Source organism: Homalodisca vitripennis, chromosome 6, assembly GCF_021130785.1.
Source record: "Homalodisca vitripennis isolate AUS2020 chromosome 6, UT_GWSS_2.1, whole genome shotgun sequence".
NCBI lineage: Eukaryota > Metazoa > Arthropoda > Insecta > Hemiptera > Cicadellidae > Homalodisca > Homalodisca vitripennis.
The window spans coordinates 85,400,276-85,428,076 of NC_060212.1; the positions used below are offsets into that span (position 1 = coordinate 85,400,276).

General features: G+C 36.6%; 1 protein-coding gene across 1 annotated transcript in view; it reads right to left on the bottom strand.

The window, feature by feature from the left end:
* LOC124365449 (WD repeat-containing protein 7) overlaps positions 1-27,801 on the bottom strand; it is a gene marked incomplete at its 3' end in the record, with an annotated part of 248,780 nt that overhangs the window by 200,946 nt on the left and 20,033 nt on the right. The window contains exons 8-11 of the mRNA XM_046821431.1: positions 17,414-17,443; positions 13,564-13,654; positions 11,842-12,004; positions 9,491-9,573 (exon numbers count right to left, since the gene is read on the bottom strand). Coding sequence (XP_046677387.1) covers positions 9,491-9,573; positions 11,842-12,004; positions 13,564-13,654; positions 17,414-17,443 — 367 coding nt within the window. The remainder of the gene's footprint in view (positions 1-9,490; positions 9,574-11,841; positions 12,005-13,563; positions 13,655-17,413; positions 17,444-27,801) is intronic.

A 27,801-nucleotide genomic window follows, 5' to 3' on the forward strand; every position in this document is an offset into this window, starting at 1 on the left:
ACACTAGGACTAATACCAATTGTCTGGACCACCTTCTTGGAATCCAACTGAGGAAATGTGTAGTAGTACCATCCAGGTTCTGGTGTCTGAGCTAAAATTGTGGCAGTGGCGTACCGAAGGGGGGGGTCCAGGGGGTCCGGACCCCCCCCCCGAAATTTGAAGACATATTAAAAAATAAAGCATGGAGCAAGAGAAAAAAGGAGAGTTATCATTTACTCTTGTCTACAAACATTAAATTGATTGATTTAATTGATTATAGTGACCGTTGTTAAAAATATAATTGTCCTTTCGTTTAAATCATAAAGTATCAAACGATACTTTTGGGCTCGGCCTTTCGGATAGTGTAGTGTAATCACGGTATTGCTATAGAGCGCGGTCACGTGACATCACAAAGCAACCTAAATTGTAACACGGCGAACATTCGACCTCCAGGGCTCGTTGTGTCAACAACTCCTGGAACAACATGAGTGACATCTTCAAGAAGATGGGACAGCGTGCCTTTGGAAGCGCCGGGCAGCCAGCTAAGAGGCCTAGCTCTCCACCTGCCAGCTCGGCGCCTAAGAAGGTCGCTGCTCCAGCAAAGGGCCTTTTTAAAGGCCACAACGTCACCACTGCTACTGTGACATCTGACAAACCTACGGCTTCGGTTTCTACGCCCAGGGATACCCTTGCTGTTCCTGGACAGTGTTCCGGACTGGCCTACCCACGCCAAGAAGTTGGAGGAGTTGGTGCGGGACGGCCTGACGACAACATTCCGCGGTGCTCACTATCGCTTGAAAGTGACCACCGTGGAGGACTTCAGGGCAGTTCAGCGGTACCTATGTTCCAAGAAGCTGCCCTTCTACACTCACAACCTTGGGCGTGAAAGATCGCTTAAGGGTGTAATCGGCGAACTGCCCGACACCGATGATGAGGAGCTCTTCGATGTCTTAACTGACGAGGGCTTCGCCGTCGACGAGGTTGCACGACTTCGGACAGCCAGGGGACCTACCAGGAGCTGGCTGATCACGCTGACCAGGGACAGTGAGCGAGAGAACCCTGACACCAAGCGGGCTTGCCAAATCTACAACGTGACAAGCCTGCTCCATGTCAGGGTCTCAGTCACTGTCTACAAGAAGCCGGTCGGCCCGCCGCAGTGCTACCGGTGCCAAGGTTTTGGCCACGGCTCCGGCAACTGCGGGAGGCCGAGAAAATGAGTCCGTTGCGGGGAAAATCATCTGAAGATGAACTGCCCCAAAGTCTCGACGGAGAAGGGTCACTGCTGCAATTGTGGCGGCGATCACAACGCCAACTATCGTGGGTGTCCAGCCTACAAGGAGGCCAGAGCGGCAGCTGTCCAGTTAGGCCGCAAGTCCCGGCCAACCAAACCAGCGGCGAGGCGATCAACGGCCCAGCTGCCCAAGCGACCAGCGCGGGACGAGTCACCAGCGGACTCCGTATCGGAGAGTGAAGCTGAGGACGACATGCCGCAGAAGAAGAAGCGCCGGAGGAAACCCCAGAACCCAGCCAACCCACTTCTTCGCCCGCCGGCATCTGTGGCTGACCTTCCGGTCACACAGAGGCCCAGGGCAACTCCCAGGCAGAAACTAGAGTGGCCACATACACCAGCCACTCCGCCGCAACAAACAGAGGTGCCATCAGCTGATGCAGCAGCAGAAGCAGCCGCCCCCGCCCAGCGCAGCCTACAAGCCGTCTTGAAATAGCTGCGCAGCTGACCGCCCTCACCCGGCTCTTCAATGAAGCAGTGGCCCTCAGTGGCACACCGACCAGCTGCTAGACTGCTGCAGGAGCAAATTGTTCCAGTTGACAGGCAAGTCATTGAGCTCAACTGCTCAGATACTGCCCACAGACCAGGAGGAGCGCCCAGAGGCCATCCTAGCGACCCGACTTGGACTTGGACAGTTTAAATTAGCGACCATTTCGTTCAAATTCGTCTTGGGGACGTAAAATGGCTGCTTAGAATTAAGTCACGACGTTGATTTTAGTGTCATTAAACTGTAGACGTGTATATAATTATCGAAAAAAATATAAAAAATCACTTTCGGTCGGAAAATACACTTTAAAAGCTCTACTGATAAGAAGTTCCGACTATTTTGGATTTCACTGACTGAGGTATTATTTCATTTTCCTTAGTATATTTCGATCGGAAGTGATTATTTTTGTTTTTTTTTTCTCGATAATTATATATTTATTAGTCGGCGTTGAATTAATACCTAAAATCAATGTCCTAACAGAATTATAAATACCACTTTTACCTCAACCACTCAACCAGTGAAATCCAAAATCGTCAAAACTTGAATCTTTAGAGAGCTTTTCTTCTGTATTTACCGACCGGAAGTGATTTTTTGTCGATAATTATATAGGTAGTCGAGTACAGTTTAATGATAACAAAAACTCGTCGTCCTAACTCAATCAAAGCTGATCTGGCGGGCTTTCTGTTGAACTATCCCATAATTTTTAACTTTCTTTTCCTACTACTCTCACCTGTCGGGTAATCTTCCCAACAATCTATCTTAAACTATTCTAATTCTAATTTCCTTCTGTATCCAAGCCAAGGTGGAACAGCCATATGCCGAGGGCTGTGTGATCAAGGGAGAGCCTGGTCGTAAATATGCGAACTCTGGATACCTCCAGTCTTAAGCTAGGTTTAAACTGGAAGTCTCCAGTTTAAACCTAGCCTTCCCCAAGTAGAGCGGGACAATGCTTGGGGTGACCTTTAGATCTCCGCTACTCGTGGGAACACAATGAGTACAGAATCAAAAGACAATAAAACAAAACCAGAGAGCTCTTGTAGCACTCAAAAAGTGAATGAAAATTCACGAAACACAGAGGGATTGATGATGGGCTCTGACCCTAGCAATCTTGAACAAACCCAAAAAACAGGCGGACTTCCTAGTAGAAGTCCAAAAGCCTCCGACTCGGTCAGAGTCGAAACCGATGAAGAAGATGCGATTCTGGAGGGCGATCACCAGAAGGAAGAGGGAGCAAAAGTCGAGAGACAGCTCCCAGTACTTGCCTAAGTTATGTAGAGCCGCCAGGAAGAAACGCATGGTCTGGTTTCGGAAAAAGAGGGTACTCCCAAGAAGAAGCCAGGGAATTGGCCTTAAAACCAATTCCAGAAGAAAGAAATAAAAAATTAAACAAACAAAAGGAGGGAAAGAAACCGAAAAGACCTCACTCTGATGGATCCACTCCGGAGGCCCATTAGAGGAAGAAAACAAAGAACGAAGGAAATCAAGGGGAACACAAGGAGCAATCTGGACAACCCCAGAAACCTTCCTACAAACAAGCGGTAGCTGGTATAAGGGTAGGGGTTTTGCACTCCAACTTTCCCGAGACCCTACTCACACAACCGAACAGATGGAGAAGAATCCAGAGCTTCATCCTGGAAGCTATCGTGGAAGAACAGGAGGGTCCCTACTCTCCAAGATTCTACGGTATCAACAGGAGACAAGGGGTTCTAATCTTCACCTGTTGAAAACACTGAAACAGCAGAATGGCTTAAAGGAAAGCAAGACTCCCTCAAGCCTTGGAAGAGGCCAGTTTAAGGATAGTACCAGAGGAAGAAATCCCTCGTGCGAGAATTGCGACTGTCTATCTTCCTGATAGTATATACTCGACACTACCGACAAGATAATGAAGCTCCTAAAAGGACAAAACAAAGAGCTATCTGTCGGAGAATGTAACGTTCTGCAGAGAAGCGACGAGGGGAAGTCTGTCCTACTCACCCCTGGCAGTCGACTGCGCTACAGCGAACAAACTTGAGAAGGGAAGGTCCATGGATCGGCTACAAGTTTGGGAAAGTTCAGCTTAGACTGAAAAAGAAACACCAAGGAAAACACAGAACAACCCACAAGGGAAGAGGGGACTTCAGAGAAATCTGAGACGGTCATCACAGAAAAAAGGACCGCTGAAGAGATGGAAAGTGGAGGAGGCCACGAAGGTGTCAGAGCAATCTGGACATACCTTACCTGAAAGGTCTACTCCACAAGCCAGTGCAGCGTCGAAGATGAAAGACCAACCTGTTCTCTCTTCTTGAAGAGGGGACCTTCTCTCAAAGGACCATCCGTCTCGGCTCGAGGAAGAAAAGGGGACAAAGTCTCCAAGCAATCCAAAAGAAGAGACGGGGATGGACCACCTGGGGGAGGTGGGAAAAAGGCGTAAGTATGCGCCTAATACAGATAAACCTACACCATGCAAAGGGCGCAACTGACATCTTGGGAAGAGAAGGTTTATCTCAACAGTGCCTGGATATCGCCCTAATCCAGGAGCCTTGGATCAATAGAGGTTGCATCAGAAGACTGACAACTCAGGTAGGTAATCTCATTTATGATCGAACAATTGAAAACCCAAGAACTTGTATCCTAACTTCAAAACTAATAACAGTCTTTCCGATTACAGATCTAATAACAAGAGATCTGGTGGCGGCTACAGTGAAGGTGGCTTCACTGCAAGGGGACAGAGAGGTTACTATAGCCTCAGCCTACTTCCCCAACCCATCAACAAGCTGCCCACCGAAAGAAATAGAAAGACTATTGCAGAGCTGCAGAGACAGAGGCTCGGCCCTCATTCTCAGCTGCGACTGCAATGCTCACCATACGTATTGCACGAATACAAACAAGAGAGGTGAGGAACTTCTACAGTTTATGTTCAGCAATGATCTAGTGTTAGAGAATAGAGGGTCAAGCCCAACCTTTATAACTAGAAATAGGAAAGAAGTCCTAGACATAACCCTTATCTACAGGACTCAAAAACATAAATATAGTAAGGTGGCACGTCTCCAAGGAGGCCTCACTATCGGACCACTGTCCAATTAGGTTCGACATAGAGGAGATAGGGGAAAGATACGTGACCCACAGGGTTCCTAAATCGACCAACTGGAGAGGTTACAGAGAGTCCCTGGCAGAAGAGTTGGAAGAAATAGGACTCTTTCAGAAAAATGAATTTGAATTAGAAAGGTCTGCACAAATAGTAGAGCAAGCTATAATAAAGGCTTTACGAGAAAAATTGTCCTCCCAGGCAAAACCGGTTGAAGAGGGATGTGCCGTGGTGGACTGGGAGGTTGGAAACATTAAGAAACAAAACGAGGAAATTATTAAAATGGGCAAAAAGGACAGACGATTGGCTCCCTTATCTACCAGGCCCAAAATGAATATAAAAAAGAACTTAGAATGAATAAAAGAAGAACCTGGAGGAATTTCTGCAAAAATATTAACAGTCTTCCCGAGGTATCCAGGCTTCAAAAAACTCTCCAAACGGAGCATACAAATCCTATGGGGACTCTAGTAAAGGACAACGGAGACCTAACAATGAACAGGAAGGAGACCTTAGAACTACTTCTGGAGACACACTTCCCGGGGGGTCAGCTAACTCGTAATGAGGATATTTATTCTCTATATGGGGGGGGGGGGATCCAGTCGGGAGGTGGCAAAAGCCAGACAGTTGTCTAATAGACTATTCACACACGAAAGAATTAAATGAGCGATAAGATCGTTCAAGCCATTTAAATCTCCTGGGGCGGAATGGAGTTTTTCCAGCCCTTCTTCAAGAGGGGCTGGATATTCTATTAAATACCCTTAGCATTCTATTTAGAAGCAGTTTCCGCCTTAGGATATATACCAAAGAACTGGAGGATAGCACTAGTGGTGTTCTTGCGAAAAAATGACAGGGATCCAACAAAACCCAGTTCGTACAGACCCATAAGCCTAACCTCCTTCATGGTGAAAACTATGGATAAAAAATAATAAATAGACACATAAGGGACGTAATATTACTGGAACACCCACTTAGTCCCACACAACACGCATACATAGAAGGAAAATCAACCACCACTGCTCTCACAGTTTAGTGAGAGAGGTGGAGAATACCTTCGGAAAAAGGAAGCCCTAGTCAGCGTCTTTATGGACATTGAAGGAGCTTTCGACCGAGTAGCATATCAATCCATGAAGACTGCGATGGAACGTTTTGGAGTTTCCCCAGACGTAGTCAAATGGATAGTAGCCCTCCTAAAAAGCAGACAGGTGAAAGCCAAGTACGGGGACGAATCGGCTGCGATCACGGCCCAAAGAGGCTGCCCCCAGGGGGAGTCTTATCTCCTCTCCTGTGGGCGATGGTAGTGGATGATCTCCTAAGAAAAGCAGAGAAGAGGGGAATAAGGCTACTATGTTATGCGGACAACCTAGTGCTTATGATTAAAGGGAAAAACATAGGCAGAGGCTGGAACGCCTAATACAAACAGAACTGAACTTCATAAGCAACTGGTGTCATGGGGAAGGTCTGCGGATCAACCCATCAAAAACTAATATGATTACCTTTACCAGGAAAAGGAAATTCCAGCTCGCAAAAACCGGTCCTGGAGGGAATCAGCATTAACCAAACAAAGAAGTGAAGTATCTGGGTTTAATCCTGGATGAGAAGCTCACTTGGAACTCCCAATATTAGGAACAAGACATCCAAAGCAATAATGGCCCTTGGGGCCTGTAAGAGACTCTTTGGATTTAAATGGGGACTTAAACCCAAAATGATATATTGGATTTATGAAACCATAGTAAAACCAATGGTCACATATGCTGCTCTAGTGTGGTGGCCGAAGGTCGAACAAACAACAGCTGCAAGAAGGCTACAGAGTATTCAGAGGTTAGCTTGCTTAAGCCATCACGGGAGCAATGAGCTCCTGCCCAACACTAGCAATGGAAGCGGTTCTGGGTTATACTCCTCTTGGCAGGAAGTGATGAGAACAGCTGCGATGAGCGCAATGAAGCTACTAGGAACAAAGGTAATAAATGCTACCTCCCCTAGAAGGCCACATGAAGATATTGGAAAATTTTCCTGAGGCTGAAAATGCTAACCAAAGTATCTGATACTATGGTTAAGAAATACTCCTTTGAAAAAAACCATATACGGTCTCTATCGGAAGTAGGGAGGAATGATGGTTCACTCCTAGACTCTAGGGCAGGATATGGAATACATGGACCTGGAGTTGACATGCTGTGCCCCTAGGAAGACATGCCTCAGTTTTTCAGGCGGAGGTCATGGCAATAGACTCATGTTCTAGAAGACTCACACAGTTGGGGACAAAAGGATTATCATACCTAATACTCTCTGATAGTCAGGCTGCACTGAAGGCACTGGATACCTGTTCGATTGACTCGAAAGCGGTCTGGGAATGCAGGAATGCTCTAGCAGAGCTAGCAACAAATAACAGAGTAACACTCGGTTGGGTGCCGGGTCATGAAGGAATTCATGGGAACGAAAAAGCGGACATCCTCGCCAAAAAAGGGAGCAGAATCCACATTGGTGGGGCCTGAGCCAGGTTGTGGGATATCCTTCTCCAACATTAAAGCTCTGGTTAAAGATTGGGGAAAAGAGGACAAGATACAAGAATTGGAGCAGAGCCTCGGGTTTAAGAATATCCAAAATGTTTATCTCTCCTTATGCAAAAGGGTGGACAGCTCTCCTAGACCAGAATAAGGAGGATATAAGACTGATATTAGGAATGTTGACAGGACATGGCCCTCTGAGGAAGCACCTTTTGAAGGTAGGCCTTAGTCGGAGCAGCGAATGTAGACTCTGTGGAGAAGAAGAGGAGTCAGCAGAGCACATTTGGTTGGATTGTCCTGCCATCGTAGAGACTAGGAAAAGATACTTGGGAGCATATCTCCTCAGCCCCCAAGGACATTAGAGAACAGGAGCCCTTAAATCTGATTGGTTTTTGCAAAAGCCTCGGTTTTTGAGGGCACAAATTAAAGTAAGGGAGGCGCAAAGGTCCTTTTAGGACTAAGTGCGGGGACAAAGTGTCCTCTTCCCTCAGAAGGGGAAAAAAAAAAAAAAAAAAAAACTCAATCAAAATACCACGTTTACCTCAATAACTGAAGTCCGAAGTAGTTGAAGTTCTAATCATTAGAGTTTTTCAGGTGTATTTTATTTCCGACCGAAAGTGATTTTTTGGATTTTTTTCCGATAATTATATACTCGTCTACAGTGTAATGATACAAAAAATCGTCATTATAACTCATTCATAAATACCTCAATCAGTGAAATCCAAAGTAGCCGAACTTCTAATCAGTAGAGTTTTTCAGGTGCATTTTCCGACCGTTAGTTTGATCTCGAAAATTGCCCTCCTTTTCTAAAGGGTTTCGGCCGTCAGTGGCCCAATGTCCCCGAAGGGACATTTCATTTTTTCCACAGAATATAGTTGTGTCAATTATAAGCTTAAGTGAAGCTCTGTTTTGTTCTTTATCTTTCTTATCCAGTGAATCCAACATCACTTTGGTGCCTTATACTCGGCCAGAATCGAATTTCGTAAAGTTTCTGTAGCTATACAAGAAAATTTGTGGTACCTACTAGAGTTGCTGTGAGAGTTGAATTTGCCTATTACATCTTTCCACTTTCTATAAGGCGTAGTTACTAAAGCCCATATTTTTGGTATTTACCTTTTACCAGTGAACTCATTGGCAAATAACACACAAAACGTCCCCCGGATCTCCCGGTTTCGGACCCCCCCCCCCCCGAACAAAATTTCTGGCTACGCTACTGAATTGTGAGGTAAAATATCAAGTGCTATTACAGTATTGTATATTATTTTATATTTTAGATCTTCAACAAATATAGATATTGATCAAGTAGGTATTCGTATGTGCTGAAAGTAAATAAAATTATGAAAAATACTGTTTTAAAGTATTACAATTTTAATCACTGTGTTTTGATAGTATGGAAAGTGCAATTTTTTATAAATATTAATATTAAAAATACAACAGTGGAAAAGATTTTCAAAATAAGATAAATCAAATATTTATTTTTCTGCAGCCTGCACTCAGTTGTGAATCAAAAACATATCATACATGGTTAAATTGTTCAACATAGCAATTATAAATGTTTAATTCAATACTTCCAAATTTGTACACGCTTGAACGATTAAAGATATTTTCAATATAATTTGAACTGTTCTACTGCTTGTAATTTGGATTTACATATCATTTAATACTAATATACTGTACATTATCCACCTTTTACAAATTTTGTCAGTAAAATAGATTGTTGAGGAAGAATGATAGACAATAGACAATGATGAGGATAAATTTAAACTATGTTACAACTGGACCACTGTTTGTCATAACTGTATAGATTTTCTCTCACACTATTTCTAATAGTTCCTACGCAGACTTATAATAGATGGAATAGGCACATCTTCTATATTATTAAAAGAATTTCTTAATCTTATACTACGATTTTATAACTATCATAACTTTTATAACTTCATATTTGGTATCAATTTAAAGTATGTTCTAAAGTGACTTTTGTGGATTTGAAATGCATCCGACTATAGGGCTCTTTCTCACAGGCTTTCTACCTCCTCCTGCAGTCTTCTCTGCATCGCTAGATCGGAAATCCAGATACACTTTGAACACTTCTCTTATTAAGACTAACTGGTAGATGGACTCTATTTTTTATTGAATAAATAACATATATACTTGTAATGTATAGAACTCACCAACTGATCTAGTATGCCCACAGGAGGGGGCTTCATATTAGCCCAGGCCGCTGTCAGGCTAGTCTCCATCTTCGGACCCATACCTAAACACAAAAATTCCAGGCTTAATAATACATTATGACATTATATTTCGATAGTCTGTAATTTTAAATTATTATTACATTTTCTTTGTAGTGTTACATTTATAACAAACATACGAAATGTGATCAAAAAGTACAATGAACAAATTTTTATTTCAAAAGTAATAAACTTACATCAAATTAGTTTAATCTCCTTCAAAGTACTGTCCTTGGCTGGCAATGCACTTTTTTGAATGTTTTATCCTGGAAACATTTTTGGAAGGCTTCTTTCAGCCAAAAACTTGTGAATGAGGTGTGACACAACACATTGTCATGATGAAGAAGAAAGCCATTTGCCCATTTTTCTGATGTCTTTCTTTGTATGTTGTTCTTTTTATGTACAAGGTTAAATGAAATATAAATGGAAAATTAATTTTTCCTTTATTTGAGAACTTTATACACTTATTATTCTCTAATGTTTGTCAATATACTCTCCTGTGTTATCTACATACTTTTGCCACTGATTTGCAAGTTTCAGTATTCTCTGGTCCTACAAATTTTGAAGGGGAGTTGTAAACCAATTGCGCACATGCTCCTCTACTTCTTCATTGATCTCCAATTGTTTTCCTCCTAATGTTATAGGCCCGAACAAAAAATGTTCATAGGGGGACAAGTCAGGACTATAATGAGGTTTCTCAAGGGTTTTCCAGCCAATTTCTTCTGGTGTTTCCCTTGCCAAAGCCATGGTGTGAGGACTGATGGGCGTCTCTTCTTTTGTTTCGAGAAGTGGCTTTCGCCGACCATAACAACTGACAGTAGTAAGCCGCATTCACTGTACGTTAACCTTGCAGATTATCGACAAATAAAATTCCCCTATAGTCCAAAAAATTGTTGCAAAGACTTTTACAGCAGAGAGACAAGTTTTGGTTTTCACAGGGCAACCTTAATCCTTTCTACGCCACACCTTACATGCCATTTTTGATTGGGGTGTATTGGTACATCCACGTTTCATCACATGTAACAATGTACTTTAAAAATGCCTCCCCCTTTTAATGAAATTTATCCTTCCAGCGATCTCTGACCTGACCTGTTTTTGGTTTTCAGTCAACAATCTCAAAACCCATCGAGCATTAATTTTTTTGAAACTGAACTCATCAGTGATTATTCATTGAACACTTCCATAGCTGATACACACTTTTGAGAAAATTTCTTCCATGATTAACCTGCGATCACGTTCAATAAGCTCTTGAACGGCACGAGAATTATCATCTGTAAGGCTTGTCCTTGGGCGTCGATCATGGTTATCGTTTTGCAACCCGTTCTCGTCCACTCTTAAATTCTCTTGTCCTTGTAAACACACGATTCTGAGACAGTGTACTGTCCCCAAACTGTACCCGCAAATGAGTTAAAACTTTAGACGGTTCAATGCTTTCATTGGTTAAAAACTTTATGATAATCCGTTGCGCAACAGACGAAGGGCTTGCTCATTCATGGCTGTAATAACGGCAATGCCGAACTGAACATTAACCAGAACGGTTCTCCCACTCCTCATAAACTAAACATCTACTCCACAAAGCATTATCTAGTTACAGCCTGCATTCTAAGAACAATAGCAAAATTACTGTTTATATCTGATTTACCCTAGTATGTTGTTCATTTGTTCTTGGTTTCTGTTGTGTATGTTTGTCGCAAACATTGCAGTATACACTTATAAAGTTCAGAGTTCACAGTTGTTTCCCTTGGAACAAACTTTGATTGTACTATACCCTCACTATAAAAACATATAAGCATAACCTTGATGTTTGATTTTGACATAATTTTAACTTTTTGTCTGTTGTATAGTCTGTAATTATTGTGCTTAATGACAGTAAAAACACTTTGAATCTTTAATCTTGATTATTTATCCTTTTGCACTGCAAAGTTTGTTACATAAAGAAGGAAAAACTTGTTTTAGACTACCACAAATATCTGAGACAAACAAAATTGATTGCTACAGCTTTAGATACATTCTTATATTAAAAATTAGGAATTCAATTAGTAAGGCACTTGTTATATTCCCATTCCCATATCTGAGATAATGCATCCAACTGTATATAATACAGTCATGTGAGACGGACAAATTACAGTTACAAATCAGATTCTCCATTTGCTTTTTTCTTTCAATATTCTTCTAAATTTTTTCCCCAACCAATGTACCTTCTTACAGTTTCCTTTGCTTTATTCACCAAATGCCGTTAAAATCATAACTAACTTTATAAGGAGACTGTGGATGTATGCCTATATCACACTTACTGGTGGGCTTGTCTGTATTCCCCTGCTTAATCTGCGCTAGCTGCGTGTCTGTGACTTCAGGCACCTGCCACACCATGATGCTGCCTTCTGAATCTCCCCTCAACAGCAGCTTGCCGTGCTGCTGTGATTCCATGAAGAAGATAGCCGGTGGACATGACAATGTCTGTACAACACGGTTAGCGTAAATTATACTCAAGCATTGGGCACTTTTTCAGTTCAACAGAAAATTTTTTACTAAAACTTAAAACTATAAAAAAGAGATAGAATTACAGTTTTTAAGAGCTGAGCTGTATTAGCTGTAGTTTATATTGGTTATCACCATGAGAACAATATTAAATCTGAAACACTATTATGCTCTTATTTTTAGCTATAGAGTTATGAGAGATCTCTAATTTTAAAGATATGATTGAAACACACCCAACCGCTTCATAGTTTTTCGGTATTGTTATTGCTTATCCTGGAAAAAATTCTACTTTTCCGCACTGATGGTTAAAAGTGTACACTTTATGAAAAAATCCAATACAGTATTTGGCTGTGTATTAATCATATCTATAAAATGACATACTTAACGTAATCTTACGATCAAAAATAAACGAGTAAAAATGTTTTAGTTTAAAAATGTTCTTACAGATTTTATTATTCAGGTTGTTTCATTCTTAAGTATAAGAATGTCCCGTTTCAGATTAATGATGTAATTTTATTTATTATTAGTACTTTTTGTAATAAAGTGATACAGTTTAAATTTTTACTTTGTACATATTTTTACATTACTGATTTGTCACTGTGTCCCAAAAAATTACGAGGACTATCTGAAAGTAACCTTCACTAAGCTATAACAACAGTGGAGTAGGTATATCAAATTTATTAGTAATATTCAAATTATTTTAGTATTATTTGTCTACAAGTTCACTGGAACAATGAAATGATTTGTTATTACTCTGAATTAGTATAGAAATAACCTTAGTTTACAATTTTGTCATGTGGTATCACAGCTAACCCAAGACAACATTTTGAAGTTGCTCATCCGAGACAAATATATAACCTTCTATTCCTATGTTGTTACAAAAATGAAACCATTTATTGTGTTTTGTGGCTCTTAGTGGGTATTTTCAACTCTCAAAGACCATTAAACATATGTCATCGTAACTTTTCAACCAGTCTTCATGAAATTGGCAGAAAACTTTCTGAAAGTATAAGCTAAATCTAAATATAGTTGAATGTCGGATTCAACAAACATTTTCATCAAATTTCAGAATTATTGTATTGAAGTAACTCAAGCACTAATGTCAACATTTTGTTGACAGATTTAAACCAAGAACACTACTGATGTTTATGATCGGTTAATACTAATCAAAAATTTCTTTCTGAATGTTAACAGCTTTGTGTTTTTTTTTGCCAATTTTACACCATATTGTATATACTTAAAACTTGATGAGATTTTCAATTGATAGATTTTAATGTTCAGTTCATCTTGATTAGCTACAAAAAAAACCCTGAAGACCCACCTGGTCTTTTCCAATCTGCATTTAGAAGCATACCGACTATTTGTGTGTTAATACAGCAACCGTTTGCCTCCATTCCTTAAATTTACACAACAAATGGAAATGGGTGTAAAATAGCCCATCAGTAGCCTATACTTCTAGGTAGCCTATATAATTTTAAATTAAAATTGTAATATATATTAAATACTTCTCATTTCTTGATTTACAAAATAATATTTACCTTTTCAATAGATGCTGATAGAACACAGTAGAGGAAGGGAGTATCATTGATATCAGACTGCTTGTGAAACTCTAAATTATCTGCGACACTGCTGCTCACAAAAACATAGCCATGTTTTAGAGTGTTTTTTTTTTTTTTTTTTATATAAACAGTTATTACATTTTATTACTTAGTGAATTAGTGTTTAAATTACACATAAAGCAAGCAATTGAATCTATGTAAATTCAGTGTCAATAAAGCAATATGAATTTTTGATATGTTAAATTAATTGGTATTACTCAAGGCAAGTAATGTAAACAAAATAAAAGAACATTGCCTTAACCTGTCTAAAACACTGAAATCTATAATCTATATTCAGAATTATAAAAATGTGTAGGATACAAAATCTTATACGAATTCATAATTTTTACAATATCTTTTACCACTATGGAATAATAATGGGATTTAGAAATACAGTTTATTGCAGTGAACTACTCCTAATAACAATATTAGTCTGTATAGCTTTTTTTGTTAATGAAGAAAAAGCTTGATAGCATAAGGAAAAACTGAAGGCAATTAATCAACAGTATCTTTTGACTTTAAATTTTGCTCAATTGCCTTTAGATTTTGCCCCATCTGCGGTGCAAAGGTGTGAGAATAGTGCCTCTACAAGCACACTCAGCCAGAAAAGAAGATAAGTACAAACCTGCCACAAGCAGCTGACAGAGAAGATTAGCTTAGGAGTACACTAAAGACAATAAGCAAGATAGTTAAAAAATAGCTTATTTCAAAGTTGAACACAATACAAACCTGTTTATGAATATTAAGCATTGATTTTTTATCAACTTATAAAAAATACGCTAAACTTAATAGAGTACGATTAGAGATTTTAGATTAGTAAATAAATATTGTAAAATTAATAGATTTCAGTTAAACTTGGATTCTTATGAATTTTTCTTTCCAAAAGAAAGAGATTTGGAAAATTACTATCCACACAGAAAATAAGGAACAATGTGAAATTAATCTATTATGCTGAGCCACAGCCTTTCATTATCATTGACACTCTCCCACTTCAGTCTAATGGTAACATTGATGTACTATTAGTTATTTTTATGGTATTTAAAAGTCCTGGGATAATTGATAACTCTGCTAAATGTGAAAGATACAAACATGACCACATTTTTAATGCAAAAAATGTCATCCACAAATATACAGGCAGATCTCCAGGATTTAAGATGAAATAAATAAATGTTCAGTTAAAAATTATTTAACATGTTAGACGACATACAAAATAATGCCCGATAAAAGCTCATGCTCAGTGTCTATCTTCAGTAGCAAACTCAAATCAAACACTAAAAATAATTCATGGAAACCAATTTTTAAACTGATCTCTAATAAAAAAGTATGTGAATCTAGATTGTAGAAACAGTTTGCATTAAAAAATAGAGTTCTACGCACCATAAAGTTCTCACATTTAACAAAACTGAAAACTATGATGCACAACTAAAATTTCCTTGGTAAACAATAAACAACCACAGTATATTGATTACTGTTACTGCCAGAATGAATGGGAGCATGTTCATTCACAGATTGGGCAGGCAGTAAATTGGTAGGTGACAGGATGAAACTTTTCAAGCTTTTTGAAGCTTGAAAAGTTAAAAATAATCCTTACTTTCTAGATTACCCTCATACTCATCACATCTCATTATAAAAAATTATATAAACCTGATTAAAAATTAACCTAATTTGTTGCTAATAATCATTATAGGCCTATATTCATTTCTTCTATTTGCAGATACATGGATGTTTTACAAAAGGACATTTTTAATCAAAATAATTTCAAACATGACGCATATATTACAACACTTTATCAACATATTATACTTTGTAATACTTATGAATTAGTTTAAATAGTTCTTATACTGTTTAATCAGATCAAATAAACATATAATCTAATTAATTATGATTAAAGGACAAAAAATATTAAAGATTATAAATTACTTTTGTTAGGAAATATCTAATGTGGTTTTAATAATTTCTAATCTAAAATGCCTTATTATTGTTTCAGAATATTATTATATTGCTAAGATTTATTATGGACATTTCTTTTCATTGAGCTTTAAAAATCTTTAATACAACAAGAACTGGACAATTAGTAAATAAAACTAAAAGGTTTGGAGGTTTTTAGCATTGTTAACATAAAATATCTGCACTACATTAGTTCAAAGTTGTATATATTTAGGTTGTTGCTATCATATTTTGGCGTGTTTCCCGACTTTCTTAGGAGAACAAAAAAGTTAGGCCTATAGTACTTCTGTATTTCTAAATAATGTACTAATCCTTAACTGTAAGTGATGTTACCTACATCAACTAGACCTAAATAATTTATTTCACTATAGAATACAATATGAGATAGTTTCTTTACAAAAAAAAACTTGCATATGAAACCCATATCACTGATACTCGCAAAAGTGTGCAAATCTGGATTTTTACAGAACAATTAAACATCTGCTGTAATATTACTATTTTTAGTAGTTTTCTTTAAGAGTGAAGTTACTTTGGAGAAAAAAAACCATTTGATAGCCTAAAATAAAATATGTATTAATTATTAAAGTAAAAAAACCTAAATTTTACCAAAAGACACCCCAGTGTTTTTCGCATATCTAACCAAAAGTATACCTGGTGGTTAAAGGGTTAAAAATATTTTTTATTTGAATAAGTAACATTTATGACACAACACCATAAAGTCAACAAAAATAATATGAAATCCCAAGATATTAAGACAGTTTAGAGAAGATATAAAGAAGGATTCACTCTAGAAGGATTGAAAGATTAACAAAGTCTTTTCAAAAAGTGTTTGATCTTAAATAACGCAAACCATAACAAATTTAAAAATTGTTATTAACATTATTTCCTGAAAATAAACTTTCACAACATAGTGATTCTTCCAGCAAGGAACAGTACAGTGTTATTAATATTAGTTACAATAGTAAAAATATTAAATTGTTTTGGTAAAAATATTTTTGTTTGATTTAAATTGAGGGATCATTCTTTATTAGATTATAGATTCTAGTTCTTGATGTTTTGATTTCCACCACACTAAGAACAAGATTTCTAACAGTATAAGACTGAATAAATGCTAAAGAATGTCACTTAAGGATTTTAAATACTCAATTTGTAACAGAGCTGAACTCAGAATCACTAGTCTTGTACACATACAGTAGCTACAGTGGGAAGGTTTGATTCAATGTGAATGTTGACTTTAGTTCCAGTTCACCTTCTCATAGTGCAGCGTCTGGAATCTGAGGCTGTTCACAGACTTGAATCCTGGAATCTGGAACAACTCGGTCACTCCACCGTGCTTAAAGATCGTAGTGCACTCAATTGTGCATCTCATGAGACAATAAGAACACTCTTCACCTAGATTACAATATCTGATTTTATAGTTTGTAGTCTGGAAGTTTGTGATTTTGAAACGATCTAAAGAGTTCAATTTGAGATTCTTAGTCGCTGACTATTTTGGATCTCTTCAGACAAATATGACTCCACATTCCAGAACCCACGTCTGTGACAGCATCAGATTCCAGACGCTGCACTAAGAGGAAGATGAACTGGAGTTAAACTCATCATTCTAATTGAATCATCCTTCCTACCATATATACGGAATACCTAGAGTTGATAAGAAACATAAAGGCCATCAAGTAAGATGTAGTAGACAGATATGTGAAAAGTAATAAAATATCAATTTTACAAGATAATGATCACCCACAAGTCTTCCTCAACTTGAACAGATTATAACCAAACACTTTTGGATAAGACCTTGTAAATACAGATCACATGACACCAACAGATGTTAAAGAATGTAGCGTACCCAGCTTGCCGCGGCCTGCCTCGTTGTTTGCTGCTAACAGAAAAACTCATCAGACGGCTACCTCACCACCTGTACTTAGTAGACATGCAGTTAGTAGTTTTAGAGGGTGGCGCAACTGTCACTGTCATCAATGCCGTTTACCTATGTCGTCATAAGAGATCACACCAAATAGGGTGGTATCTCTCCATAATGACTTAAACCGTCCTGTTTCAAGAGGGTGAGTTAAATATTAACCAAACCCTGAGATTTGCATTATAAGGTAATGTTCTACGAAAGCACTTCCTCCCCTGTCACTGAAATCAATTGAGTAGCCTCTGACTAAGTGTCTTTTCTGTAATAGTTATTATTTAAAATTAATTTTTTTGTAATATAATTCATCCTCCCCCTCCCCCAAATTATTGCACATGTTTAGTTAAATCAATCCTGAGATGCTAACTGATCATTTATGGATGTCAAATTGAGAAAATAACTGATAAGTTTTTTGTAAATACTGTATAACCTTCATAGCAGAATCGTTTGGAAACATCTCAATTTAAAATGTTAACCGTTCTATTGGAAAAACTTTGGATGACATCCCTAACAAGAATCTTTCCTTTTAAAGGTACTATTTGATATGGTTCAAATAATGGATTTATAATTCAATAATATAATTTTTACTATTCCAAAAATTTCTACTTGATGCTGAATATCATAGGAAATACAAAAGCCACATTTGACATCATAGGAATTTGAAGTAAGTTTATATTACAATCATTAAATATATTTGAGTTAATTTCTCATATTTTTCTATGACCCACCATTTCAGAAACTGATGTAGGGGCAGTCTCTGCTTTTTATCAAATGCTCCAAGACCACAAATTGGCTCCACCAAGTTGTTATATAACATAATAATATAATTAAAGGAAGCCTAACTTACTTTTACTTGTTCCTTACCAGCTCTTACAATCCAAAAAAAAATAAGACATTCATTATAATACTAAATTTAGTGGTGTGTACAGCCTGAATAAAACTCCATCTACTGAATTTAATACCCAAACAAGTCTAAGCATAACTCATGATTCTTTCAGTTGTACTCATATCACATTGTAAGAATATAAGCAATTTATAGGTTTAATTTACTTAGTCCTTCTTCAACAAGAACCATGAACATTGTAAAATTAAACAAGGGAAAGAACTCAACTTATTTGCGCCACCCTAAATAGAATTATTTTATTAATTTCTGAAACAATTTACCATTTTTATTAAAATGACAATAAGGCTATGGTCCAAGTATGAAATGTTCAGGTATATAATGATATACACTGAACTTTTTTCATTTATAAGCAAATTTTTACTCTTAACAGGTTAAACTGGCATTATAAAAAATATCTTCTGAGACCAAACAAACAACTGAAAATGGTAAAGTGGTTCTAAAAAACAAATCAGGTTATGGATAGAGATGGTTATGTTAACTAAAGAAGTTGTTAAAACTGACTACAATAATACCAAGACTACAACTATTTTAAGTACAAGCAGCATCTAAATACAAGCATGCACACTACTTCAAAACTCAGTAGGTACAATATTGTTAATGCTGTTTTAATTAGCATTAAAATTACTCATTTGTACAAACTACCAGGAGAATGTATAAGGATATAAATATATATATATATATATATATATATATATATATATATATATATATATATTTATAAATTAATAAAAGTGATTAAAAATAATTAAAAAAATTGAAACTTTGTTAAAAATGTTAAGTAAAATGTTTAATATTATTGGTTAAAATTTGTTTATTATAACTGAATTAGTGATTATGTTCAAGAATTTAAGAAATGATATTATTTATTGGTTTTTCTGTCCTACAAAACATGTAATCTTAAATACTGAAGAATACTACTGTAATTATAAAATGATAAATTTAGTTTAAATATATTTATGTTATCTCTCTATTGATACCAATGTCCCTAGAGCTCCCCAATAAGGATTTAGTGGTTGAAAATTGTATACTTTTAAACTATTGGTTCTGTCATGATAAGCACTTTATTTGTTGAAATGTGGGTCACACCACATAAATTGGTGTAATCAGTTCTTAGTTGAGTAAATATTTTTATTGATTTCATAATCACAGTGCTTTAACTTGTTCCTAGAAGACAAAAAAATAGGAAAAAGATTTGTTCGATCATTTCATAAAGAATTTTAGACATTTGAAATAGTAACTTTGGACCATTTTGTACACCAAGAAAAGACGGCTGGAGATAAGGATATACAAATTTTACAGTATATAAAGATATTACTTATTATGACTTATGGAAATTACATCTTTTAAACAAAACATGACTAACAAAACTGAAAAATGTTTCAAGTGAAATATTACATATGGATTTCAAATTTTACGTATAAAAATGCATATTCCCCTCGGTCACATTTCATATACATGTAAAAACATGTACTTCAGCCACTTTTTGTGGACCTGAATTCAAGATGGCCTAAACTTAAACTTTAATTATATTCTTTGTATGAAGTTTATTTTTGACAATGGAAGGGATTGGGAAGGAAACAGGATTTTTCAGGACAATTGCCATTGTTCAGTGAAACAAGAAATCAGTGACACTAAGTTTCTAGATCTGCACAATCAGATCTCTTCTTCAGAAATAATATAAATTAATTCATAATAATAATATAATGCATTAACGCATTTATGGTATTAATTATATGCTTGAAATGTTTGGAATAATCAATAAAGCTTTTGATTTCCCCATCTTCAGAGAAGATATTTTAATGAGCTGTGACTGTAACATTCAAAACAATAACCCTACTGAAAACTGATCACACTACCTTATACTTTAATACTTGCCTCTCTGCCCATCGGATACCCATTTGGGTAGTGGGTGGGTAATTTTTAAGCCCATAAAAAAGACCAACTGATTTGATTTTCCTTAATGACCTTGAGCATTTTCATCCAATTAAAAGTTATTATGTGGGAAAATGGAGACTACTGGAACTTATGGTATACAAGCTCTGTTGAAAAAATATCAGACTTGTACAGGCAACAAGTCTTCTCTCCGCAGATAAAGCAACATTGTGCGGAAGTGAGTTGGATTTGAATTTTGTACTTTATCTGACTTACTTGCAAAATTGGGTGAATCACAATGGACCACTACTTAAGTCCATCTCCATTAGTTGAGAATAATTTTATCTTTCACTTGCTTCAACACTTCATAATACTTTCATATATTAGAGAAAAATCAATCACCGTATCTGTATACAATTTTACTGCAACTCAGGATTAAATGTATGTGTTTTAGTGATAAATAAATGATTCATACGCATTTGTGTACATTTATAAGTGGCTTAAACAATTGGTTAGAGACCCTAAAAAGATCATTTTTAAAGCTATAAAAGCTAAACTGCTTTTTACACTGAGAATGAATTGTTTATCATGGGTCAAACAGTCAATAAATAAAAAAAAATATATATAAAACTACAGATGTTTAACATTGATTATACATGGTGACATTCACAGCAAAAGACAACAAAGAGGAACTGACAACCCGAAACTCTAGCACAGTGTTCAACCTGCTCAACAATTTTCCTGAGCATCAAGTGCAAAATATCACTGCTCACCTGATATTTCTCCTTGTAACTCTTTTTGTAAAGTCTAACTTCTGCAAGGATGGAGATTTCAAGATGCTGCGAATATTCAAAGATGTGACATACTACTGTTTTCAATTTTTTTAAAGTGATTACACAACCTGCTTTGAGCAGAGGAGTGAGTGCAGGACTGTGTAAGACATCAGAAGAAATATATTTTGAAGGATTATAAGGGTCAAAGCCGAAAATTAACCTGTTTGTTAGTACTCATTATCAATTAAAAAACATTGCTAAAGGTATTAGAAAAATTGAAAAAAACAGTACATAAATACAAATTGTACCTACTTCAATTTCAAGCTTTTCTCATAACATCTTCATTTGATTTGTATTAGTTTCAATTATATTTCAAAAACAGCAAGGAAAATTGGGAATGGGTCTTTTAACCTCTTCATGCATGAATTATTAAATAATAAAAATAAAAATTTGTTTACTTGTTTTTCTTGTTAAATAGGCTTGTGTAATAACAAAAATAATTTTTTCAAATTTTTTTTGCGTCTTAGTTAAAAAATGGCGGACCTGACGTCATATGACACCACCATGCAATAAGGAAATAAAAGAATTAATGTTACCTTTTTTATAAATTGTTTTATTTTCTGGTACATGTGCATTAAATAAGTACTATGTTTAAGTTATAAATGTACAAAAATGTATTTAATCTCTTAACATTAAATATTGTCACATTTTGTAAAATAAAAAAATGTTTATTTAAAAAAAAAATAAATTTCAAAACTAAAATCAATTTATTTATTGAAATATCCATATAAGAACATCCTATTTACTATGGAAAGCTTCCATAAAGTGTGGACATACATGTAAAACCACAAATGTTTTACACTGGAATCTGGTTTTTTTTTTCTTGCAGTGTTCAAAACGGCATCGCTGCTCCCTGGCGTTTTCGACTTTCGATGGCCAGTGGTCAACTTTGTCGTATCTCAGTTCCGGAATTATGCTTACTGGTTACTTTTTTTAAGAGTTGGAGTGTTGTTAGGAGACATTGATGAGGGCCTTCCTCTCTTCTTCGTGTCACATAACCCTTTCGCAATGAGGGTAAGGGGCTACACTACAGATGATTTGAAAGGCAACAAGTCCATTTTTCCAATCAACCGATTTCGTGTAGCACAACCAAGCATTCACTAGGGACACATTTAAGATGTGAACAAATACTCTAAGGTACCACTTCTTAGACTTGATGCCATGAGGGTAATGTGCTATCATTCTGTCCGCCATGTCAACTCCTCCCATGAAGGTGTACTCAGATATAGCATGAGGCCGAGTGATCGTTATAACTTCTTGGGTTTTCCTGTATTGACTGAAAATTTTGAAAATCTGTGAAAATTTCAGGAAGATTTTCTGGTATTTCAATACCTTCTGAAATATTCTGTTGGGCAACATCAACTTCAAATAGTTCATCACCTGAGAAACTACACTCCTCATCCTCTGACCCAGATGGAATAATATTCTCACTATGTAATTCCAAGTATTCGGCAATATCACTATCATCCAAGACAGTAGTATCCATGTTTTCTTCCACCTACGAAGAAGAAAAAAATAAAATAAGTGAAACTATACCAATCAGTAATGGGCATCGGGGATAGTTTCACTTATTGCATGGTGGCGTCATTTGCCACTCATCAATAATTTGTGGCTAATTTTTATTATATTAGCAATTTCAAAAATATATTTAGTAAATATGTTAGTATATAATACCTAAAAACAGAACATAATTTTTCTTAACTGACCAAAATTCCTCATTAATCAGGAAAAAAATTATGAAACTGCCAAAATAACCTCTCACTAATAACAACAATGCTGGACTGAATAAAAATGGATGGAAAATGAACTATTGCTTCCAATGTGCTGTAGGGTGGCTTTTGCTAGTACCTATGAACCCTTGAGTGAACTATATGAGATAGAGACAGTTTGGAGTACATCTTACATTTTATATATATTTATTTATTTAGTGGTGTGAAATGACATCGTCATGCATGAAGAGGTTAACAGAACATGGGTCACCTATAGTTAATCAATAACAAATTTTTAATTGAATAGTGTATAATTTTAAAGTTTACAATATCTATTTTCGATATAATTCAAAATAAACTGTTAATTTTATTATAATAACTATCAACAAAATAGTAGATGGATTTTAATCTGTGGAAATTTTACACAGTCCAAAACCTACTTTGTATTTAGTGTTTAGCTGAACAAAATATAATGCAAAAATAAAAAATACATGTGACGTGTATCTCATGCACATTTAACTACACAACACATCTAAAATACATTACAGTGTACAATTAAAACATCACACAGCTCACTTTATTATGTAGTCTTACTAAACAATAACACTAAATGTGATGATTTTTGTAAACATTTAATTAAAGTTTCACTGTATAATGCTGTGATGAAGTACACATTTGCCGAACAAAAGTATTTGATTTTCAATTTAACCCTTTTAGACATACATTAAACTATTATTTCTTTACAATGCCACACATTTTGACAAAACATTCTGGACCATTAAAGCAACATTTACACACTGTTTAGTGCTAAGAGAAGTTTAAAAAATCAATTGCTGTTCTCTTCAGTAATTATTAATAGTTGTTATTTGTTTTCAGCTTGAAGTAGAAGAATTAAATTTTCAGAGAAAAGTATTAAAAACAGTTTAATGATGCAGAATATATAAGTAAGAATAGATATACGACAAAGTATTAAATGAAGTATAGAACTACTTGTAAAATGCTGAATATACAGTTTTCATATGAAGAAAACATCACTGGTATCTACAAAAATATCTGTTCTTATACACAACATAAAATGGGTTTTTGTTGGTACATTTCATGAATTATAAGACATAATAGAGGAATGGCCAACCAAAATTTTGGTATTCTCATTAAACAACCGAAGTTCTTTACATGTTGTTTTGCATTCCAATTTTCTTGTAAACATTGTTGATATATAAAAGAGCGAAAAAAGGATAACAAAGATGTCATAAAATTGTTCTTGACCAGAATTGTTTGCGTTTTTGTAAGTCCTTGAGGGTTAGGTAAATAAATTGAATAATTATCAATAGTGACGTATTAGACTTTGTAATAGCATCCAGCTGTACAGCAGAAGCATACAGTACAGAGCGAGGGTCACAGACGGGAGCGGTGACCCAGCATCTGCTGACAGTGCAACCTCAGCACCTGACCACACACAACTGCTCTGCCTCGACCCACCTTGCTAGCTGTGATAATTATTCATTCTAGCAAATCCTATACTCATCTGTAGCACTGTTTAGTAATGGGCAACAACCAGTGATTCTTTCTCAGTTGGAGACATTGTTTTTGCCTAGCTTAAAATGCTACCCACACTGGCCTGGAAAAATAATTGGAATGTCTCCTCAAATTGGAGAAAAATCTCCAAAATACAACGTTCTTTTCTTTGGTGATAACAAAACTGCTGACATAAAAATCCAAAGACCTATTCCTGTATGTCAAGCATAAATATATTTATGGGTTACCCAAGACAGATAGTTCTAGAAACAGAATATTTTAACAAGGCGCTACAAGAAGCTGACACAGCCATAGGTTCAGTAACAAAAAAGCATATAGCCTCTCTTAGTAATCCTTCTGATGTAGCTATCTCCATAGAGTCTGAAGATACCATAAACATAAACCATGTCCAAAACAAAATCAGAAAATATGAGCAAACTGATGAATTTGACCTAGAAACGTCTCTGACTTTTGCAGCAGAAGCTGGGAATGCTCTTACTTCACGAGAACAATATTCTAAAGATTGAAATTACTGACCTCAAACTGCTAAATGACAAACTTACATCTCAGCTCAGAGAAGCAAATCAAACTAAATCCTCATTACAGCAAGACATGGAAGGAAAAATAGAAGAACTGGGGGATAAAGTGTCAGCACTAACGGACTTTACTCGCGACCTTTCAGAAAATAATGACCACCTAAGCAGAAAGCTCACTAAGGAACAAAGACTAAAAGAAGAGTTATTAGCACAGGCAGATGAAGAAAAGAAAAAGTAGTGATGCTGTACTTAAACAACTGCAAACGTTGCAACTAAGTCAGAGGAAAAAATAAAATATTTGGAAGCAGAATTAGCTAAAAACCACAAAATGGGCAGATAATGAAATTCTCATTCTCAGAAATGAAAATGCTCAATTAATTTCACGAGGGAAAGAGACAGAACAAGAGTTACAGAACTATAAAGTAATTTTGTCGAAAACGGAGGAAGAAGTAGAGGAAAACCAGTTTAGATTTTACTGAGCTGATAAACAAATTTAAAAGTCTACACAAATTCATTCCTTGACAACTTTATGAACTCTGACTCAAATACCCACTTAAATAAACCAGGGAATAATAAAATTTACATTCCATGTTGGACAGAAAGGAAAGTCCACATTCCTCAGCTAGAGGTCACATGACCAGGACCATGAAGAACAGCCAACTGGATAAACACTTTGCAAAAACAAAACCTGTTCAGTATATCACTCCAAGCTGCTAAGTACAAAGCTAGCACTCAAAGTGTGAATCACACTTCTGAACAACACCACAACTTGACCGCAGAAGCCAGACAAATCTGCGTAAACAACACTGAACCTTCGTTGACAACCAGGATTACGCCTTACTACAACTTGACCTCGGACAACACTGAACCTTCATTGACAACCAGGACTACGCCTTACTACAACTTGACCGCAGAAGCCAGACAAATCTGCGTTTAACAACACTGAACCAACATTGACAACCAGGACTACGCCTCACCACAACTTGACCGCAGAAGCCAGACAAATCTGCGTTAACAACACTGAACCAACACTGACAACCAGGACCACGCCTTACTACAACTTGACCGCAGAAGCCAGACAAATCTGCGTTAACAACACTGAACCAACATTGACAACCAGGACTATGCCTCACCACAACTTGACCGCAGAAGCCAGACAAATCTGCGTTAACAACACTGAATCCATACTGACTAAAGTAAGAGAACACATCTTCCCTGTAAGTTCAGCTTTATGTAAGTCAGACAAGGAAAAAAACACAATTTACAAAATCGCCACCTATGTATGCAAAACTGAAGCCTGAAAAATCAAAGTTTGGATGAGTTTTTTGCAATGAATATTCAATTCTACCTTCAGATTATGACTAAAACTCAGGAAAATTCTGCACTCACTAGGAACATGATGCCAATGACTTCTTCTGAGGCACTGCTTCAGATCTCACCAGTTCTCTTGGAAACACTAGGACAGGAGACAGATGAAATAGCCCTGGCAACACCTAATCATCACCTTCCTCTACCGCCACCATCTCCACAGGAACCTGGACATCAGATCCTGGTGCAAGCAGACGTACACCACTCCAATTCTTTTCTAGACCATACCAACATGTCAAGCTGCAATAGTAATATAAAAATTCCGCAATGCTCAGAGTCATCTTCAACAGAAACAAACTGTTTTTTAGGCAGCACTCAGCAGATAAAAATGACTACCTGACAATATGTCATCAAAAACATAAGAGGTCTCAATACAAAAATAAACCGGCTAAACCATCTACTAAGTTGAAGTATGCCCCAGCCTCTTGGTTCTAACAGAACACGGTCTCAAGCAAAGCGATATTGAAACCACAAAACTTCTAGGATACTCTCTCGTATCTGAATACTGCAGAAAAGAACATAGACTGGGGGGGGTTGCTATTTATTGTAGAGACAACTTAATAAACAATATAGAGGCCATAGACATGAGTAACCACTGCGAAGAAAAACTATTTGAGGCTGCAATGGCACATATTATAATCAAAGGGAAGCATCTCTTTCTCCTTGGCGTATACCGCCCTCCCGGGGTAAACATTCAAAATAGCTTGGACATCCTATCAAACATTCTGGACAATAGTCAAGTGCATAATAGGTCGTTTATTCTGACAGGAGACATAAACATTGACAGATTAAAACCCAACAACCCGGACAGCCTGATGTTTGACAACGAATTGGCAACACACAACATAAGAAGGCTCCCTTTGCCACCAACTCGCATTACAGTTGACACAAGCACTTCAATTGACTGTATATGCACTAATATTCCAGAACATGACCTTAGTGCAACAATTTTACAGAACTGGACTATCGGATCATACTGCCCAAAATATGTAGCCTGGACTTTTGTAAAAATGACGACATCCACGCAAACTCTTCGGCGACAAATGGGAAGGAGAAACCTTGACCAGCTCAAGTCACTGCTTTCCATAAAAAACTGGGATACTGTCTATAATGCTGAAGATGCGGAAACAGCATATAACATATTCGAAGGAGTGCTGCAAAACTGCCCTTGACATCTCCTGCCCTCACAAGAAGAGCAAAAATAAAACTAAGAGTAAACCAATTCACTACTATGACCAAGAATCAGCTGAGATAAAAGCTGCCTACTTAAGAGCCTCAAACACCTATGAAATTACCGGAAGGGCACAAGATAAAGAAACTATGGTAAACATAAAAAAGAAGTACGACAGAAAACTAAGGATGTTGCAACAAAAATGCAAATACACAGAAAATAATGACATCTGACAACAAATCCAAAGCTGTATGGGGACATAATACATACAGAGACCAATGCCAAACAACTTAGCAAAACGTGTCCTAAGCTAAACATTGACGATGCAGTGGTAGACAATCCTCTTCAGGTAGCTGAACAACTAAACACTTTCTTTACTCAGATAGCAGAAGTGACATTACAGCAAAACAA